This window comes from Anoplopoma fimbria, chromosome 18, assembly GCF_027596085.1.
Source record: "Anoplopoma fimbria isolate UVic2021 breed Golden Eagle Sablefish chromosome 18, Afim_UVic_2022, whole genome shotgun sequence".
Classification (NCBI taxonomy): domain Eukaryota; kingdom Metazoa; phylum Chordata; class Actinopteri; order Perciformes; family Anoplopomatidae; genus Anoplopoma; species Anoplopoma fimbria.
In genome coordinates, this window is record NC_072466.1 from 23,002,671 (window position 1) to 23,022,258 (window position 19,588).

The 19,588-nt window shown below is 41.5% G+C and overlaps 2 protein-coding genes across 2 annotated transcripts; one reads left to right on the forward strand and one right to left on the reverse strand.

Moving 5' to 3' along the window:
- Positions 1–1,308: 1,308 nt before the first annotated feature.
- Positions 1,309–3,114, forward strand: LOC129107426 (heparan sulfate glucosamine 3-O-sulfotransferase 5-like). The gene is given in 3 exon segments (XM_054618912.1): positions 1,309–1,415; positions 2,185–2,369; positions 2,372–3,114. Coding segments are annotated over 3 exon segments (1,035 nt in total).
- Positions 3,115–16,055: 12,941 nt separating this feature from the next.
- Positions 16,056–18,609, reverse strand: marcksa (myristoylated alanine-rich protein kinase C substrate a). Its single transcript, XM_054618676.1, is given in 3 exon segments — positions 16,056–17,028; positions 17,031–17,159; positions 18,166–18,609. Coding segments are annotated over 3 exon segments (789 nt in total). The 5' UTR covers positions 18,259–18,609; the 3' UTR covers positions 16,056–16,461.
- Between the last annotated feature and the right edge of the window lie 979 nt (positions 18,610–19,588).

Consider the following 19,588-nt stretch of genomic DNA (forward strand, 5'->3'; position numbering starts at 1 on the left):
AAGCTCGCTCTACTTGTTTATGAGATGCTCCAGAGGATCTGCTCTATTGGTAATGGTCGCAGTAGAGTGCAGTCGGCCCTTTTGTAATAGCGCCACGACTTCTGTATGGATCTGCTATTCCATAATGTGATTTAGCCAGTCACACCGTGATAAGCGTGCAGATGCGGAAAGGGCTCAGGTATCGATCTGTGAAAAAAAAAGAAGAAAAACCTGGAGAAATTCTCTTTTCTTTAATTACACTGAGACAAATATGTCTGTGCTGCGTCTTTATGAGAGGGTGGAGTGCCCTCTTTTGGATAAAGAGATGAATTCTTTCATTTTATCTGAAGGTCAAAACAGCCATAAACATCAATATAATGTCTATTTGTGTACCGGTTGTGTCTGTTTACAGATGAACATTTCAGGTCTGTCTTTTCTTTTTCTAAGTTAAGTAGAAATAATGATTGATCTAAGGTCTAGGAATGGGTCCCAAATAAAATAAAAGATGGGGATGAAAAAGAATATGATAAGATATCGTAATTCCTTTGAATTTCTTTTTTCAAATTTCCATACACTAAATGGGAACTACGTTCATGGGAACTACGTTCATTGGAACTACGCATTCTATCCCATTTGAGCTCATTTTTTGTTTTTTACGTCTTGCAACTTAGGGCCTTTGTACACCAGGGGAGTGACAAATAAAACCTGTGAATGCAAAATACTTGCCTACAAGTATTATATGTCTAGGGCTTTTATTGTGAAAGCTAAGAACGGAAGGAGTGGATCTGGTATTCCATTGAAAGGAGTTATTACGTTTTTTTTGTCTTGGAAGGGTCTACCGTCTCTTGGTTTTGTGTTTTGTCATAAACATAGGCACCACTCAACCCTTTCAAATGTGACTGGTTGATGCCTTAATTTGCAGTGTGAAAGCTAAGAAAAATCAACCCTGTTCTGAAAAGTAACATCCTAATCAACAAAAATTAGAAATGTACATACTAATGTAATACATTTGTGACCAAACGTCATATATGACATTGCTGTGTCAGAGCTGTGCCCTCATAGCACACCTGTACATTATATCAAATCTCATTTGTGAATTTGCAGAAATAAACGAACAAGTGTAACAAAGTGGTGGTTGGTGAAGACAATTTTCTCTAATAGCACTGCAGCACTTTTCAGGCTTGTGCGAGTGTGGCTTAATCACTTGTAAGACTTGATGGAGTGTGTGTTAATAAACATTAGGCTGTCTCTCTTCCCCCGGTGATTAGTGGTTTATGTACTCTGCTCTCTGCAGGCTGAAGACGCAGTCCTGAAGATTGATGGAGGGCCATGCTATTCAAACAGCAGGCATTGCTGAGACAGAAGCTCTTCGTCCTGGGCAGCCTCGCTATCGGAAGTGTCCTCTATCTCGTGGCCAGGGTTGGGACCTTGGATAGGTAAGTCATCACAGTCACAACACAATTAATTTCAGTCATAGTAACTTGAATAGTAGTAAGTGACAACATTCACACTCTATATTACTGATTGCTATAACATAGTTTGGTAAATTAGGGATTCAATGCAGGCAATCCTCCACTTTATGGAGTTGTTTAAATGTGCTCCTTCACACAAGACGTTCGGATCCAGACAACGTTATTGATCCCATGAAGGGCAATTCATTTGAAGCTTACTAAGTCCAAACCAGGCGGCAACCTCCCTGTCTGAAAAGTGAAGCCAATGCAGAAGTGCCTTAAACTTGCATTCTTTCTACTGGCCATCAGGGGTGACTCTGTACAAAACCAATGCATATCAAATCATGTGACCAGCTTACAAGGATCAGTGTCAATTAGTTTGACTCTGGTGCAGCAATTTCCCTTTTATTGGGGTTGAAATAATTGCACAGCTGTTTTTTCACTTTTAATAACACAATACTTTCAAGCTTCAATAATAGACAAACATTTCTTCATGAGATGGAGATTTTCTCTTTCAGAGACCATATCAGATAAAACATATGGCAAGTATTGTTGTGCAAAATCTTACTGGCATGGACAGTAGTTGCTGAACCGACTAAGCACCACCTACAAAATCTTTGATTTCATATCATTGACAAAGCAAAGGGCATGTAGTTTAACCAGCCAAAGAGTTAATTTGAAATTAAGTTAATGATCGTTGTGATGTGTAACATATAACAGTGTTGAGACTGAGGATGTATTCTGTCTCTCTCAGGCTACAGCCCATTTGCCCCATTGAGAGCCGACTGCCCCCTCCTGAGCCAGAGCAAATCCCTCTACGCACCCTTCAGTTTAAGCGCGGCCTGCTCCATGAACTGCGCAAGGGCAATGCCACCAAAGAGCAAATCCGCCTGCACAACCTGGTCCAGCAGCTGCCGCGGGCCATCATCATCGGGGTGCGCAAGGGGGCACCCGCGCCCTGCTGGAGATGCTCAACCTGCATCCGGCGGTGGTCAAGGCCTCGCAGGAGATCCACTTCTTCGACAACGACCAAAACTACGCCCGGGGCATCGACTGGTACCGGGAGAAAATGCCCTTCTCCTTCCCCCACCAGATTACCATCGAGAAGAGCCCAGCGTACTTCATCACGGAGGAGGTCCCCGAACGCATCTTCAAGATGAATTCCTCCATCAAGCTGCTGATCATCGTCCGCGAGCCCACCACCAGAGCGGTGTCCGACTACACGCAAGTGCTGGAGGGCAAGGAGCGCAAGAACAAGACCTATCACAAGTTTGAGAAGCTGGCCGTGGACTCCGGTACTTGCGAGGTGAACACAAAGTACAAAGCGGTGCGGACCAGCATCTACACCAAACACTTGGAGCGCTGGCTGAAGTACTTTCCCGTGGAGCAGTTCCACATCGTGGACGGGGACCGCCTCATCACAGACCCGCTGCCGGAGCTGCAGCTCGTCGAGCGCTTCCTTAACCTGCCCTCGAGAATCAGCCAGTACAACCTGTACTTCAATGCCACCAGGGGATTTTACTGCCTGCGATTTAACATTGTCTTCAACAAGTGCCTGGCGGGCAGCAAGGGCCGCATCCATCCGGAGGTGGACCCGTCGGTGGTGACTAAACTGCAGAAGTTCTTTCACCCCTTCAATCAGAAGTTCTACCAGATCACTGGTAGGACATTCAACTGGCCATGATGATGCTTTGGACTCCTCCAATATTTAAATGCCAAGCTGTGAGATCTAAAAAATATATATTAATAGCACTTTGAGTTTAATACACTAACGACAGTGTGACCAAATATAAAAGGGACTTGATGTGAGTTTGTTTGTACGTGTGTGAAAATAAAACAAAATAATTTGATGGTTTGACTAAAAGATTCAGTTCGCTTGATCTTGCAAGTGAATTCACCTGTCTGTCATTGTTCCCCATACAGAGAGGAAAAAAGCAGTACTGAACTCTGTGATTAACGGAAGATATTATTTTTATGTTGCTCTTTAAAAGACTATCAAACGCTGACATTCACGCTGTTAAGATAAGCTTTAAGTGTGATGCTTTTCTCCCGATAGAACATCTCAAAAGATTACTAAATGACATTCGATAAACAACATAATTGTTCATTTGTTCCCCCTCATGTTGTTTATTTGACCAAATATGCATGTGCAATCAAGATGCCATTTTTAGCATCGTAGACCCCGTGTTAGTGTTCTTCAGTTGTATGTTCATGTTGGTTTTCTGCCATGTTTAATTGTCAATTCATGCTGTGATGAATCCTTTAGAAGGTGACCTCTTTCCCTCTCAACATAGCACCCTGGAGATCAGAAAGGTTTGGTCAGAATAGGATCTAGTTATTTGAGCTTGGCCCTAACCCGGAAAGCATTTAAGACTTGAGCTTGCAGCTCTTTCATTGGTTTGTAAAACACCTGGCACAAAAGCCATAGTGGGGGAAAAAATGGTTGTCCTCTGATAATTGTTGTCAAACCAACTGTTTATTCTATGCTGATTAGCAAGATTTGTCTGTTTCTGTGCAAAATACTCATTCTGTATCATAAGTGTGTTGTTAAAAAAAGGTCAAATTAAAAGAACATGTAAACATTCGTTAGCTGATTACTGTTCACATTCTTTTCACTTTTGCCATTGAAAGGGAATAGGTCGGAGAACATTCAAATTTGGCTCCACTGCAGGAGAGAGGCTTAAAGAGATGCTAAAACGAATTGTTTCAGACAAAGGGTGAATACAGGTATATTCAGACAGACATTATTAGAAAAACAATGTGTTTTTTGAACATTAAAGCATGTAAAGGTGTTCTTGTAGAAGTATGAACCTGAAAATGAGCATGATATGTCCCCTTTAATACTAAACGAGGATACTTGACCCAGGCTCCAGCTCCATGTTTAACACACACAGACATGGGGGTGAGTCAAGTCAATTATATTTGCAAAATATAAATAAACCCTCGCTTCAGAAAATAAAAAAACTCTACCAGAACATGTTTAACAGGGAAAAAATGTAAGAAACCTCAGGAAATACATGCCGTGTGTACAGGAAAGACCAAACATAACACAATTACAATCAGGTATGATTACAATGAAAAAATGATTAAACAAAGAATGAAGAACATGTATGAAGAAAATGAATCCAGGAGGATGTCAGACAGCCTCCGGGATGAAGATGTGAAAATGAGGCACCGTGAGGTCAGGAGAGAGTGAGATCTCAGGACGGGTGATGATGCAGCACAGACGACCCGGGGTGCTATCAATATTCGCATTTCACACTCAGAAAGAGGACATATAAGTGTATTTTCGCAAAATGCTGAACTGTTCTTTTAATTTTGGGCACTGTGGAGTTTACTTATAAACTAAAAAAGGTTCCTTTTTAAGTCAGTGTTACTGAATAAAACCCAGTATGTGTATCCTGGAGCTCTAACAAACAAAGGGCCATGTACATTTCCTTTCTCATGAAACATTTTCAAACTTTACTGCATTTTTAAGGCCCCTTTGGAAGACTTGATGCTGTGCTTTTAATGCTCATGATACTTTACTGGAAACACAGTACAATTTCAGTGTAGGAGACACATGTTGATTTCTGTACAAATATTCTCTCGCTTGTGGATTCTGGTAGAGCACGATGTAACAGATATGATGCTGACACCTAGTGTTGTGTAGCAGCACTGCCTTCCCTCCTTTTGTAACCAAAAAAATACTCAAAATTCTTCTCAAACAGCCGCTCATACAGTACCAGTCAAAAGTTTGGACACACCTTCTCATTCAATGGTTTTTCTTTATTTTAATATTTTTCTACATTGTAGATTAATATTGATGACATCCAAACTATGAAGGAACACATATGGAATTATGTGGTAAACAAACAAATGCTCAACAAACCAGAATATGTTTTATATTTTAGATTCTTCAAGGTAGTTGGATGAGAAGGTGTGTCCAAACTTTTGACTGGTACTGTATGTTAAATGTCTTGAAGTTTATTAAACGTGTTTTACTCGTTGTAGTGTTTTTCTTCAGCAGTATACATGTGAGTTGTCTCTGGTCCAGAGTTGGCCGTCCCGCCCCCTGTGCATTTTCGCCCCCCGTCGCTCGGTCATCTGTATCGGTGCCGTCCACCTTACTCTCCATCCCTGAAAGCAGAAAATGCAAACCAGTCTTCGACCTTTTTTAATAAACTCTCTGTCCATGGCCAGTCTGCCTCACTAACGAGCTAGCTTGCTGCTAATGTTAATGCCATTGCTTAAACGGCCTCTGTGGAGCTAACTAGTGTCACCCTGCGTGTTACCTGGTATGAACAAGACAACAGAGATAACCATTTTCACTTTGGACTTTGGAGAGTGTAAAAAAAACAAAAAACGTAAATTAACACGTGAATGTGTTTAACACCATTAGGATAATTGACACGGTGGGCCAGGCTTTCTGCACCAGGTTATTTATGTCTTTCTTTAAGAATACACGAGAATGATGACAAACTTCAGAACCAGAGATTCAAAGTTACATTTTTAAAGCCACAATGTGAAATGTGCCCAGTATAGGAGACTGTCCTCCTGACCCTCACAGTTCACGCTGTCTCACTTCTCTGTCTCACTGTCCTCATTGACCTGAACTGTTAACTCAACAGTTCAGGTCAATGAGGACATCATTAGTCTCAGTATCTGCTGAGCTGGCGTTCCTATTCATTTACAGTGGTGCAATGACAGAAGGTCATTGCACCACTTGTCATCCCAATGGACCTGACCTGCTGTTTGTAGCTTTTGGATGCCGAAACCTGGACTATGAACGTGGCTGATTTAACTAGTTAAAATGCATAACACTCACAACTAGTTAGCGTTCTTATTCTGTTGATGCTCACATCAGTATTTGATCTATTATTGATTCAATCTTGCAGTCAGCGTTGGAGAGGACTGTCCTGTGTTCGATGACTTGTTTGAGTTCTGCCAACCCTCCGCCAGTGGCTCAGCTGGTAAGTTCTAAGAAACTGATTTATAGAAAACCGATGGACATCATCACCTGGAAATGATGGTACTTAATGTTAAGTACACATACAGATAACGGCATTTAGCAACACCCTCTGCATGCTGGGGTCTATCCCAGGATGAGAGACAAAGGACACTCTTCACAGGTCACCAGACCATCACTGGGCTAAAACATACAGAAAAACACCACTAGATATTTACATTACAGGCTCTGCACAGATAACATGTCAAACCCATGACATTAAGCATACTGGTCTCTTTAGCACAGGTGGCTTACTGCAATTTAAGATTATAAAACCACTTTTTTCCTACTATACTCCTGTAATTAATTGGTATATCAAACCGTTTCTAATGGAAAGAGTCACATTTTACAATGAGTCATTAGTTATACAAGTGAGTGTAATATAATTTTAACAGGGTGATTATTTATAGTGTTCAGATTGGCCCTGTTCAGAGGAGCTGAAGTAGTGTTTACAGCAGGGATGCTGGAGCACAGTAGCTATCATAAGGATTGCATTTGAACTGTGGATCTTTTTAGAAATGTTGCTGACAGAATCATTTCTGGCCTATAAAACCTCTGTTTTTAAGTATTATTATTTTTTCTAACATTAAATATACAAGATAAACAAATTAAAAGTTGAAGTTTGGGGGGGAAATAGCATTTGTAATAATAATAATAATAATAATTGAATAAGAGTTAAACAGCCAAAAGTCAGCCTTATATGTGTAGATGTACTGTAGGTCTTCTTCATTGATCATGTGTTTTCTGTTGTTCTGTTGTGACATTTTTTCATCACTGCAGAAGTGAAGTCTTACTTGGAGGTTGTGTCTCTTGGATATGCAGCGTGCTGTATTGTCCCTCTCTCCCAGGTACCACCAGAGGGTGCTGTACATCTACATAGACATCCACCATGGGGACGGGGTGGCGGAGGCCTTCTACACCACAGATAGGGTCATGACTGTGTCCTTCCATAAATATGGGGCAGTTCTTCCCCGGCACTGGAGACCTCAGGGTGAGCCTCAGCCTTTGTCCTCGCATCGATGAAATGAGGGGGAAATTAGAAAACAACACATTCTAGATGTTAATAGTCTTGAAAAAGTATAACCCGTTAATTGCCCCTCTCTGTATTTAGGATATTGGGGCTGGAAAAGGAAAATATTATAGCTGTCAACTTCCCCCTGCGTGATGACAATGATGACAAGTCATACCAGCAAATCTTCAAGCCTGTGAGTATGACACCTATGTCATAAACATAATGAGACGTCTTTTAACATTTCCACTGCAAAAGCATTGTATTGGTACTTTAAGACTGACCGTGTTTAAATAAATTGTGGGTTCCAGGATTTAACCAGACGTCAACAATAGAAGTTTAAAATAAGATTAAAGCAGGTTATGAACTGCTCACTGTCAGCACATTCCCTCTCTTAGCTGGCGTCTGTAACAGCAGAACTCTGTTTAAAAAAAAAAAAAAAAAAAGGAAAATAACATACCTACTTTAATTTTGACCAAATGTGGAGTTAAAATTAGATTCACCATCTTGTCTGAATCTGTCCAAGCATCTCCTGTTTTTCGGCAAACACAAAATCCACCAAAGAGCATGTGTTAAGGTATTCATTTAATTAAATCCAGGTATTTACCCAGGAAATGTGGTGTCTGGTGTGTTTCTCACCAGACACCACATTTGTTATTCTCATTAACTTGAAATGGACCGAAAGGAAAAGCAGAGTGAAATAAGCTCACACACAGCGCTTTCTACAATTACTATGGTGTCTTCCTGATTTTATCAGCTTTTACTGTATAAACTTCTCCCAGAACTTTATCTGAATTTATAATATCGTTTTATGGGGGGGGGTTTGTATTGGAAGGCTCTTGCCATCTCAGTGCTGCAGTATTACTCTCCGCCTAAATTGTTACTACAGCACCAACAGGGTGCACTGTTTTACCCCCGAAAAAATGCCTTGCACAGCGTCTTTCAACTCTTCCAGAGTGTGACTTTTCCTGTGGCCTTGCAGGTGATGGCCAAGGTGATGGAGATGTACCAGCCCAGTGCCGTGGTCCTTCAGTGCGGTGCAGACTCTCTCTCAGGAGACAGCTGTAGCTCTGGACACATGCCGATGGTTGGTCACAGATTTCATGTCTAAATATGAGTGAAATTATCTAAAGGTGTGGTGTTTGAAAGATGCGGCCATTTACAAGAGTTGGAGGAATCTGATGAAAGACGCTATCATGTTTCATTCAGGGAACTGTAGGATTTGGGACACACACTAGAGACTAAATGTCAAGATATGGCAGCTTCTGCTGCTTTGATTTTGATCATTTTCTTCTTTTTAGTCTCTTGTAGGGATGGGAATGGTAACATTTGATCAATACAGATTATATTATCAATTCCTTATATTGATCCGATTTCTTTATCTTTATCTTCCAGTGCAGGCCCGATCCATTTCTTCCATTCTTATCTTACACAATAAACGCCTTAAATGCAAAATATTCTTTTCATGGAGCCCGCTGTGTAAAGACTCTTAGCATTGTCAAACAATGTAAATGAGCTGGTTGGATTTAATGTAGTTTAGTTTGGACAATCTTTAGATTGTCATTAAACAACAATCTGTTGTATTTGACATCCCTCAGTCTTATGTACAAATAACCACAGTATGCTTAATGCTTTTCTTGGGTGCTGAAATTATTAATTTGGTCACATACTTTTCTCATTTTCCATCCTCCATGACATATGCCAGGCTCTGTAGTCCTCGAGTGTATTGACGAGCAATATTGAACTGATGTCGTAAAGTGCCAATGACACCAAATATTTATTTTGTTCTGTGCGGAATAAAACGGTAATGAAATCACCCGAAAGTTTTAAAGAAATGTTTTCGTATTCGATCAACCACAAGCTCATTCTATAAGAGAATAATGGGGCATTTGTAGATCTGATGCACGATATAATGGACCCTTTTGTTGAGTGAAATTAGTTCTCGCTTAACAAAAGGGAGGCTTGAAAAAAGAGCTTCAGTCGAGACACTTTAACCTGAAATTAAAAAGTTTGTCTGCAGAGCCTGGCCTGTGGTAGTACTAAAGGGGAGGGGGAGATCTGTGGGTCAGTGGTGAGTGAATGTTTTATGACTCCACCTCTGTGGCGGGACAGCCTGATTGCTACCTTTCCTTGCAGGGAGCTGACTCAGCAAAATGTCTCCTCCACTGAGTGTGTGTAACATAAAAGAGACGGGACGTAATCGCAGCCCGTCGAATGGGCCAGCGGTTCTCTTAATGGAATTTCAGGACATTAACGGAACTCCCCACTCGATCCGATCCATCCTCCGCTCAGCGAGGATCCTTGCAGGTTATAGAGCCTCAGTGAACCACACTAACAGGTGTATTATCGCTGCTTCTTCATTCCCAACGACGGATAATTCGACACTTGTTACGCGTGTAAATCTTTGGCCGCGTTTCGTCTGGGCTTGGCTTGCTCACTTTGCTCTCTTTGATGTTTCTATTGCAGAAATTACTTGGGCCCGACTTCAGTCCCTCCGACATGACCAACCAGAACACACTGGAGTACACGGACAAAATCATTTCTTGTTTCTGAACAATGCTGAAGTGCATTTGAGAGGAGTTAGGAAGGATCATTAGTTATTGAGTTTTAAATGTATCGCTTTTTCTTGCCAATTAGGTTCCGAGATCACCTATTATATAATTTTCGTTCTGGCCACCATTATGAAAATGTGAGGTGTTCAAACACCGAAATATTTTGAGCATAGAAACCCCCTTGACCTTGGAAATAGAAGTTTGACATAAATTCTTAACTTGTTGATCTGCTTTGGACGGAGGCAGCAGCAAATCATATTTTAGCCACCTAAACAAATCATTATCGGTTTGTATGTTTTTACTGCCTAATCTAGCCTTGAGACAGCCATTACGACTGGAAACTGAAGCCATTATTTCAATATATGCTCTCTTCAAAGCCACCAGGAAAAAAACATTATTTTTACCTTGCAGAACACGGCAGTTGCTGGTCTACCGCTGCCTTGTTTGTGTTACCCTTTGACTTTGGTGAATACAAACTAAGCTTTTAAAACATCAGTCACACAATAACACAAACAAGCTAACCCACTGAGGCAACGTTAGGACGGCAACTCCTGTTTTCTGCAAGGTAAAATTACAGGGTTTTTTCCAATGGAGTCTGCCGGCTTTGGTGAAAGCATAGAAACTCCTTCGGTTCCCTCTTAGAAACATAGACTGTCTAGCTATATTATTATTTAAAAAACATTTTATTTTTTAAATGAAACTGACATGAATGAAACAGAAGAATAAACCTTATTTTCAATATCCCCAACATTACAAACAGCTGAAGTCCCGGCACTTTAGTGAAGGATGTAACACATTTTTCCTGTGTAAAAGTGGAATATACAATGGTTCTGATTTGTTTAGACAGGGACCTGCAGATGCTTCCTTAGGCCCCTTGAGTGGAGATGCAGGCCATCCCAGAGGAAGCTGTCCCATTTTCACACTATACCCTTACTCTTACATACGGTAATGATGACGTGGTATACCCATGTTTTATTTCCTTTCGTGCTCTTCTTTGTCGCAATAATGTGCTTGTGACAAATACTGGTTGTTGCTGACTCTAGAAATAGATCACTTTCTTGGTCTTTTAATGTGGTAGCATTTACTTTTTGCATTGCATTGTAAGTGATCTAAAAAGGATCTGCTGTATATTCCTGTTGGCATCACTGACTCAGAACATGGATTGATTTCTGGAGGGTAAGTCTTATTGATTTCCACGACCCCCTACCTCTTTGAGTTTAATGTCATGACAACTGCTGGAGCGACTGCCAAAACATTTGGCAGCATGCTAACCAAGGTGCAACCTCCAGGTCTGAAAACTTAAGCCATTTTAGAAGTGCCGTAACCCTGCATTCTGGTCTCAATCGCTATGGTGTTCATTTCCTACATTATGGTCGCATTTGGAGTAGATGGACCATTAAGCAGGGAGATCTTTAAGACGGAGCTACCTTGTGATTGAAAGGTCGCTACCAAGACCAAACGATATCCCAACGAAACACAAAAAGCTCTTTGCCTAAGGCGAGATTGTAATAGAGGCGATGACTGCGGTGGCTGAAATATTGTTAAAGTACCATAAAAGTGATGATGTCTGCTATTGCCGATGTACAACTTGGTGCTGTGAGGAGCTCTCAGCCACTTTCTTTTTGTCAAAGTAGCTCTAAAGTGTATTAAATGTAAAAGTAACATTACCATTTGCATTTCACGTTTTAATTTGGTCAATTAAATTCTGTTTGTACTGTTTTCTACATGTTGCGATGCACCTTTTTAACCGTAAATCTTTGGCAGTGTTAAGACTGAGCAGACCAGCACTCCATGAGTTCTTCTTCTTCTTCTTCTTCACACAACTTAACGATGCTGTCTCCCTCAAGGATCCAACTCTCCCCTGAAACACCGTCAGAAGAGTGATGACTATTTTCTAATTGTAAATCTCTTGTGAATTATCTCTCTTTGTGTAGCGTATCAGTGGATTTCTTACAGACTATGTCCACTGATACCCTTTGAATCACCTTTATTCCAATGTGCTTTATTTTCTGAAGGAAACCTTGACTTGTTTTTTTTTTATATAGGTAAAAGTGGTTCAACCTATAGTCGTATCTACAACGGTTTCATGTTTAAATTTTAATGTTTTGTATTGGTCAATAAAACGTTTATACTATTTCTTTGAAATGTGTGTTACTCAAAATATGGTGCTAGCTCTGTTGAGGTCTGTGTCATGATTATCATTAAAAATGTTTTGTATTGGGTTTTCAAACATTGAAGCAGACATTATACAATATGCTAACATCTGCACCCCGAGCACTTCATTATTATAATAATTATAATAATAATAATTAATATAAATAATTGTGTCATTACTATTTATTTAAAAGTAATGAGTATAATCATAATGAGTCATAATACTAATAACATATATCGTAAAGAATATAAATAAATAAATAAACACAAAGATTATACAAGGGTTTTGTAAAGTTGTGCTTATCACTTACAGCGTTAAACTATATTTAAAACAGCGTGGACATTACAGCAGGGCAGGAACGGTGGGCTCGAGAGGTCTGTGTAATGCTCACATGCAGCCACGCAGTGGACTGTGTAATGCTCACATGCAGCCACGGGTTAGGGTTAGACCAGGGGGACGCTCTAACCCAACAGATAGGGTTAGGGTTAGAGCAGGTACAGGTGAACAGATAGGGTTAGGGTTAGACCAGGTACAGGTGGACAGATAGGGTTAGGGTTAGACCAGGTACAGGTGAACAGATAGGGTTAGGGTTAGACCAGGTACAGGTGGACAGATAGGGTTAGGGTTAGACCAGGTACAGGTGAACAGATAGGGTTAGGGTTAGACCAGGTACAGGTGGAGCGCTGACTGAAGAAACTACACCGGCGTGGATAAGATTGCTGCACCGAGTTAAGATTGATTAAGAGATTGTAAAGCACAATATAAGATACTAACAACATGAATTACTTTATTCTGCTTAATTGGGCATTCAGAAAGCCCAACGAGGACGTCTCAAATGTAATGAAACGGCGTTTATCTGTTAGAATGCTCCTCGCTCCAGTCCTCAATGAGTGAAGTATAAGGCATGTCGAATTTAAAAGTGTCTCCTAATTGTTTGCAGATATCTGTACGTTAGGCCCCTTTCGGGGATACAGAAAGAAAAAGAAAAAAAACGTTTAACTGTCCGAGTTTTGAGTGGAATTCGTCCTGCAAGACATGCACTAACTGAGAGGTAAGCCAGTTAGTGGGAAAAGCTAACAACCTTTAATTTAACTGCTATCTTAATGTTTGCTATGTACTGTTTCCACATTCAGAAGTTCTAGCTAAGCCAGCCTGGAAGGAACAGAGGAGGAACATCAGCCAGGACTGAGGTAGGATGGTGTCTGGAGCCAGTGGGATACATTAGCCCTAACATTACCAGAGTGTACTTCACATAGACCATCTCTGACTTTGTGTGTGTGTGTGTGTGTGTGTGTGTGTGTGTGTGTGTGTGTGTGTGTGTGTGTGTGTGTGTGTGTGTGTGTGTGTGTGTGTGTGTGTGTGCAGAGAGTTAAGGATGTACAAATCTGAGTTTATAATCTCATCACTGTGCAGCTTCTATGACTTTTCATTTGCATTTGATTGTTCCAAGTTATGTCAGCATGGGCCCAGTTTAAATCATTAGTCTTCCTGTGTTATTATGGAAATGTCCCCGCTGCGGGACTAATAAAGGATTATCTTATCTTATCTTATTATCCAACATGAAATTGGATTTTTACCTTCCTGCTGTGTGAGACATTGAAAACATCCACAATCAAGGTTGAAATGTCAAGTCATGAAATGATTGTTTAACTTCCTCTTTTGTTATTACTTGTGATGAGTCATGGTTGCACTTGGGGGGAGATTAGCAATTTGGCAAGATTCTGATAGTGACACCGGTTGCAGTGAGCTTTGGAATTTGGAAGTGAATGAAGTCACATCGCACTACCGCCCTTATGAATTAATAAGCTTAAGTAGCACGAATGTCAAGCGCAAATTTCCCGCTTTGAAGTGTAGTCCATCTGACCCCGGAGGACTCAGCAGGTGAGTGTGCACGGTGGGCCAGTGGAAACACTGATGCACTGTGTTTAGCAAAGTCATTATACCCGTGATTGTAGACATTGCTCTGCATATTTTCCCTACAAGACTCCAAACTGCAGCCTCACTCTCACACACTGTTTATAGTTTGTGACTGCTCTGTTCACCGTTGTTGCATAACCTGCATTAGAACCATGACATCGGGAGCAAAGCAATAACACATTTTAGACAACTAATAAATAGTCAGGAGCTGATGCCGCCTTCTCCGTTTCCAAAGCCATCAGACTCCAATGGGAAAAGAAACTGTAATGTTACCTGGCAGGAAACAGGACCAAAGTCATGCACTATCACAAACAAACTAACAGATCAAGGCGGTGGTAGACCAACGATTCCTGTATTCTGCGATGTAAAATTTGTACTTTTATTAATGGAGTCTGGTGGCTTTGGAGACGGCATAGCTGGATCTAACCGCTTCCGTTCCTCCTTGGAATTTTTTTATTCCAAGGTAAAGCTGTTTTGATATTATAAATATAGCGTACATTTAGACAGCTTTTGTTTTTTAATAAGTGAAACTTATTTTGCTGCTGCCCTCATCCACAGCAGTACATTACTTTGCCCCCGTGCTGGTACAGCCATCTGCTGTAGTTATTACACTGACTATGGATAAGTAATTCATAAAACCCTTCTTCAAAACATCTGAACTATCCCTTTTAATATGAATTTTAGTGATGATGTCACAAAACATATAGCTTAGGGTGGCGTGTGTAACGGAGCAATCTTCAGCCGGGACATATGTAGCTAAACCTTGAGTTTATTCACGTTTTCTTCTAAACAAAAACCTTGGCTTTTTAAAAGAATTTGTGGTAGAGATGTATGAAATTACTAGAGCTGTGTCTCCATGCATGAGGCCATTATGTAACATAAAAAAGCTTGCAATGAAGCAAAGTTATCTTTACTTTAAAAGTATGTGGACACTACTTTTGGATACTCTTTTTTCCTCTTTGTTCTTCCTGGTTTAGGCCCCTTAGATGTAATCTAGGGGAATCTTAATGTTTCAACTTACAAAAAAAAGTTAAGACAATAGTGTTCCTCCTGTTGTTTTTTTTTTTTTTTAATCACAGCATTGCCAACCAAAGAGAAATTGCATTTTACAAAATAACGACAGATGCAGCTCAAATTTTATTCACATTTATTTTTTGCTTTTAGTGTGCTCACAGAAAATTAGAACACCTTAAGCAGAGGATTTTAATAGCAATTTTTTTTTGTAAGCAAAGTTACATTCCATCTCTAAGTCAAACTGGTCAAAGCTTCTCCAGTATTTACACAAGGAAAAGAGAGAGAGAGAGAGAGAGACACAAGATGCTACACAAACATTTGCATCTGATAGATTCCTTAAATTTTTGTCAAAGACCACTGAAAAAGCATCGCCTGCTGTAATCAAAAAACATACCACAGTATATAAACAGTTAACCATTCCACTTATCACAGCTTGGTTTTGACTTCAAATTGCTTAAGAAGGTCTCCCGGGATGACTTTGTGTGTGTATGTGTGCATGTGTGTTGCGTTGTTATCTTACAAAAATGAGCGGGTGGAAAAAAGAGCTGCAAACTTCATGTGCTTCTTGATCAAGATTTTTTTCATTTTGTACAATAATCACAGTTAAAAACACCCCGCCTATACATACTTACATTTTTTTAATTAAGGTCATAAAACCAACAGTAAACAATAAAGCCTATACAAGTTGTATTTCTACTGAATCACTGACTGGTACAGCTAATGAGAAGTGAAAAGCTCCTATGCGTTTATATGACTTCCTAAGAAAAGAAAAAAAACTAACTCTGGGATTTTATTGTTTTATTGTTAAAAAATGTCTTAGTGTTGCAAAAAACGTACGGGCGTGTATCGATGTTGGTCTCATAGTTTTTGTTTTTTAGACTACTCCTTCCTTAATAGTCTCTGGCACATCCAGCCCCCCCCCCCCCCATGAACTTGCCTTCCTTCCCCTTCATTGCATTTACAGCTCAACCCCCCCCCCCCCCCGTATCCTTCATACCATGGGCATGTCCATACCATTTGTTTACATTTTGTATAAAAATTCAAAAAAAAAAAAAAAAGAAAATGTAATACTGATGAAAAAATATATGGCAGAGTGTGGATGTATTTAATCTGTTGTACATTTTGAAGCCACCCACCTCCCTACAGCCCGTTGGAATGGAAGTAACAAGGGACTGAGATGGGTTTTGTGTAAAAGGGGGAGGGGGGGGGGGGGATGGAAACCAAAAAATAATCAAAAAATAAAGAAAAGCTTTAAAATATCCCTGGTTGTTGACAAGTTCTTCAAAGCCAGGACCTGGCGTCACTCCAACATACAAACAGGGAAATGTTCTTTGATTATCTTTCTTTTTTTTCATTTTTTTTCTTTTCAAATTCTTCCCCTCTTTCCCCCACGAAACTTATTCGGCAGCCTCGGCGGCTGCGGCAGGGGCCTCCGCTGATGCAGCCTCCTGCGAGGCCGGGGCGGCCTCCTCTGTCTTGGGCGCCTCCTCGGCCGGCTTCTCCTCCGCCTTAGGTTCCTCGGCCTTAGGCTCCTCAGCGGGCACGGCCTCCTTGGCCTCCTCCGCGGGCTTCTCTGCCACCTCCTCCGGCTTGACTTCTACCTCCTCCTTGGCGGGCTCGGCGGCAGGTGCGGCCTCCCCCTCAGCAGGCTTGGCCTCCTCGCTGGCAGCCTTGGCGTCCTCCGTGCCCTCAGCCTTGGCCTCCTCTGTGGATGGCCCAGCATCAGCAGCAGCAGCCGCCTCCTCGCCCTCTGCTCCGTCACCCGTCTCCTTTTTGGTCTTCTTGAAAGAGAAGCCGCTGAGCTTGAATGACTTCTTGAAGGAGAATCGCTTCTTCTTCTTCTTAGGGGTCTCGCTGCTGGTGGACGGGGCGGCAGCATCATCTGCCTTTGCCTCCCCCTCAGCAGGAGCAGGGGATGCAGCTTCTACCGTCTCCCCATCAGCAGCCTCCTTCTCAGCGGGGCAGCCTCCGCCTTGTCGGCCTCCTCCTTGGGGCTCTCCTCGGCCGCAGCGCTGCCGTTGGCCTGCACCTCCTCTTTGCCGTTCTCGGCTGCCGCGGGGGAGGCATCCCCGTTGGCTTTAACATGACCGTTTTCCTAAAGAGAGGAAACAGTGTTAATGGCATGCAAAGAGCTGGCATGGTTTTCACCACCAGAGCCGGGCAGTGCCACTGGTGGACACTAGGGGCAGCAGACACCACTGAATTAGCAGTGACAAAAGCAGACCTGCTGAATGGACTGAGGTTCTACTTTCAAGAGACTTTATTTGGGAATAATCTAAATTACAGTCATGCATTAGACTTAACCATAATGCAGTTTTTGCCCAGTGTTTTTCATTCCCACCCTGAGGGGTCGGTGCCTGGTCGCTCCCGACAGAACCAAAGCAAGCAGCTGCTCATTAACACAGCAGATGCTCATTAGGATCAGTGAGAGTAGAGCTCAGAAGCGTTCCTAAAAGAAAACAATCCTAAAATGTAAACTGGGTTCTGAATTGTGTTTTTACTTTAACTCTTAGAAAAAGAAAAAATGGAGCGTGTGTGTGTGTGTGTGTGTGTGTGTGTGTGTGTGTGTGTGTGTGTGTGTGTGTGTGTGTGTGTTTGTGTGTTCTAGTGGAGCATCTGAAACAAAAGGAGCGGCTCTGAGCGCGCAGGGCCTTTCTTGTCTCGTCTCATATTCAGTATATTCAGTATATTCATTATATTCATTATATTCAGTATATTCATCGCACTTGAGTCGACTTCATTCAAAGCATTTCCCTCTCATGCTTTTTTTTTTTTTTTTTTTTTTTTTGGAGCACATTTGCCAACAAAACCATCCAAAAACACGATTCCATTCAAATGCAAAGATCAACCAAAACTGGCTTCTTCTTCTTAAAACAAAAAAAAAAAAAAAAAACTCTTGTTTTGTCAAATGTCCTCCAGATAAAACACAGTTTACCACCAAACACTACACATCAAACTGCATCTGCTGCTCATGAACCACAATCTATTCCCATTGGAAACAAGCATTCCCATTTAGTTTAAACCCATTCAATCTATCCTCTCTCTCTCTCTCTCTCTCTCCGGAGGGATGCGATGGAAGCATGCTGGTGAAGGTAGCCTACCTGTCCGTTGGTCTTGGTGGGAGAAGCAGCAGCCTCTCCGGGCTTCTCCACAGCCTCAGCCTTCACAGCCGTCCTGGACAGTTGTGCTCCCATGCTTTAAGCTCCGACAAAGAACCCACCGGATCCACACACACACACACACGGAAAGAAAAGCGAACAAAGACCCCACAACCTCTTTGTTGAAACGCAGAGCTCTCCACTGCTGTCTCTCTCTCTCTCTCTCTCTCTCTCTCTCTGCACAAAGAGGAAAAAGTTCACTGCGGGAAACGAAAAGTCCAGTTGAGAGGCGATTTTCAGAATAGCAGGAAAAAGCCGACAGGTAGGGAGAAGTAATAAAATCCCAGCTTGGTGGCCGTGTCGCTGCAGACAGGCTGCAAAATGGAGAAATTTCCCTTGTTGCTAATAAGATGCGGAGTCCAACGCCCGAGTGAAGAGATGAATGGCGCTGCGAGCGATGACGGCACCGCACGGGGATCCAGCCAATCACGGCCGCCGCTGAGGCGCGGGGGGCGTGGCCTGGGTGAGGGAGGGAACAATAGATTGTAGCGTTGTGTTCACGGTGCGCTGGGATAATGAAAACAACTAAACATATTGGTCATTTTTAAATAACTGGAATGACGCCTGATAACCACGTGATAATTAAATGTGCTTTTAACTGGCAAATATCCAACCTTTAAGTTCAAATATGGAAGTTTTAAACATATACATTAGTTTGTAGCACTTACTATATTCGGATTAGTCTGTTGCAATTATTGTTTTCATAGTAATCTGCCTCTGCACTATACTTTTGCTCTGGCTTATACTTTGAGATGCTTGTTTAAGAAAGGAGATGCACTGATGACTTCTGGTGACTAGTAGTTCTCTTGAATACCTATGTTGAATACACTTCCTGTAAGTCGCTTTGGATAAAAGCGTCTGCTTATTTATGACTGTAATGTAATGTAATATACAAATGTTTTCCTTTTTACTTTATTTTTGCACTACATTACATTACATTACAGTCATTTAGCAGACGCTTTTCTCCAAAGCGACTTACAGTCAGTAGTATGTTACATATCATTCACCCATTCACACACTGATGACAGGCTACCATCAAGGTGCCACCATCAGACTCTAACTAACATTCATCATCAGTCCACACCGATGGCCTTCAGGAGCAACTTGGGGTTAAGTGTCTTGCCCAAGGACACATCGACTGCCGAAGCCGGGTATCGAACCACCGACCCTCTGAATGGAGAATGAACGCACTAATACGTTATGCTATGATAGGTAACTCAAAGTCCACTTACTAGTTTTCTGAAGCTACATGTGAAAGGGCTTCCGGGGCTCTGAAATGAAAATTCAAATTAAAAAAAAAAAAAAAAAAAAAAGAATTCACACTACGTATATAATTCGTATAACTTTGTTATTGTTGATTGTTTTT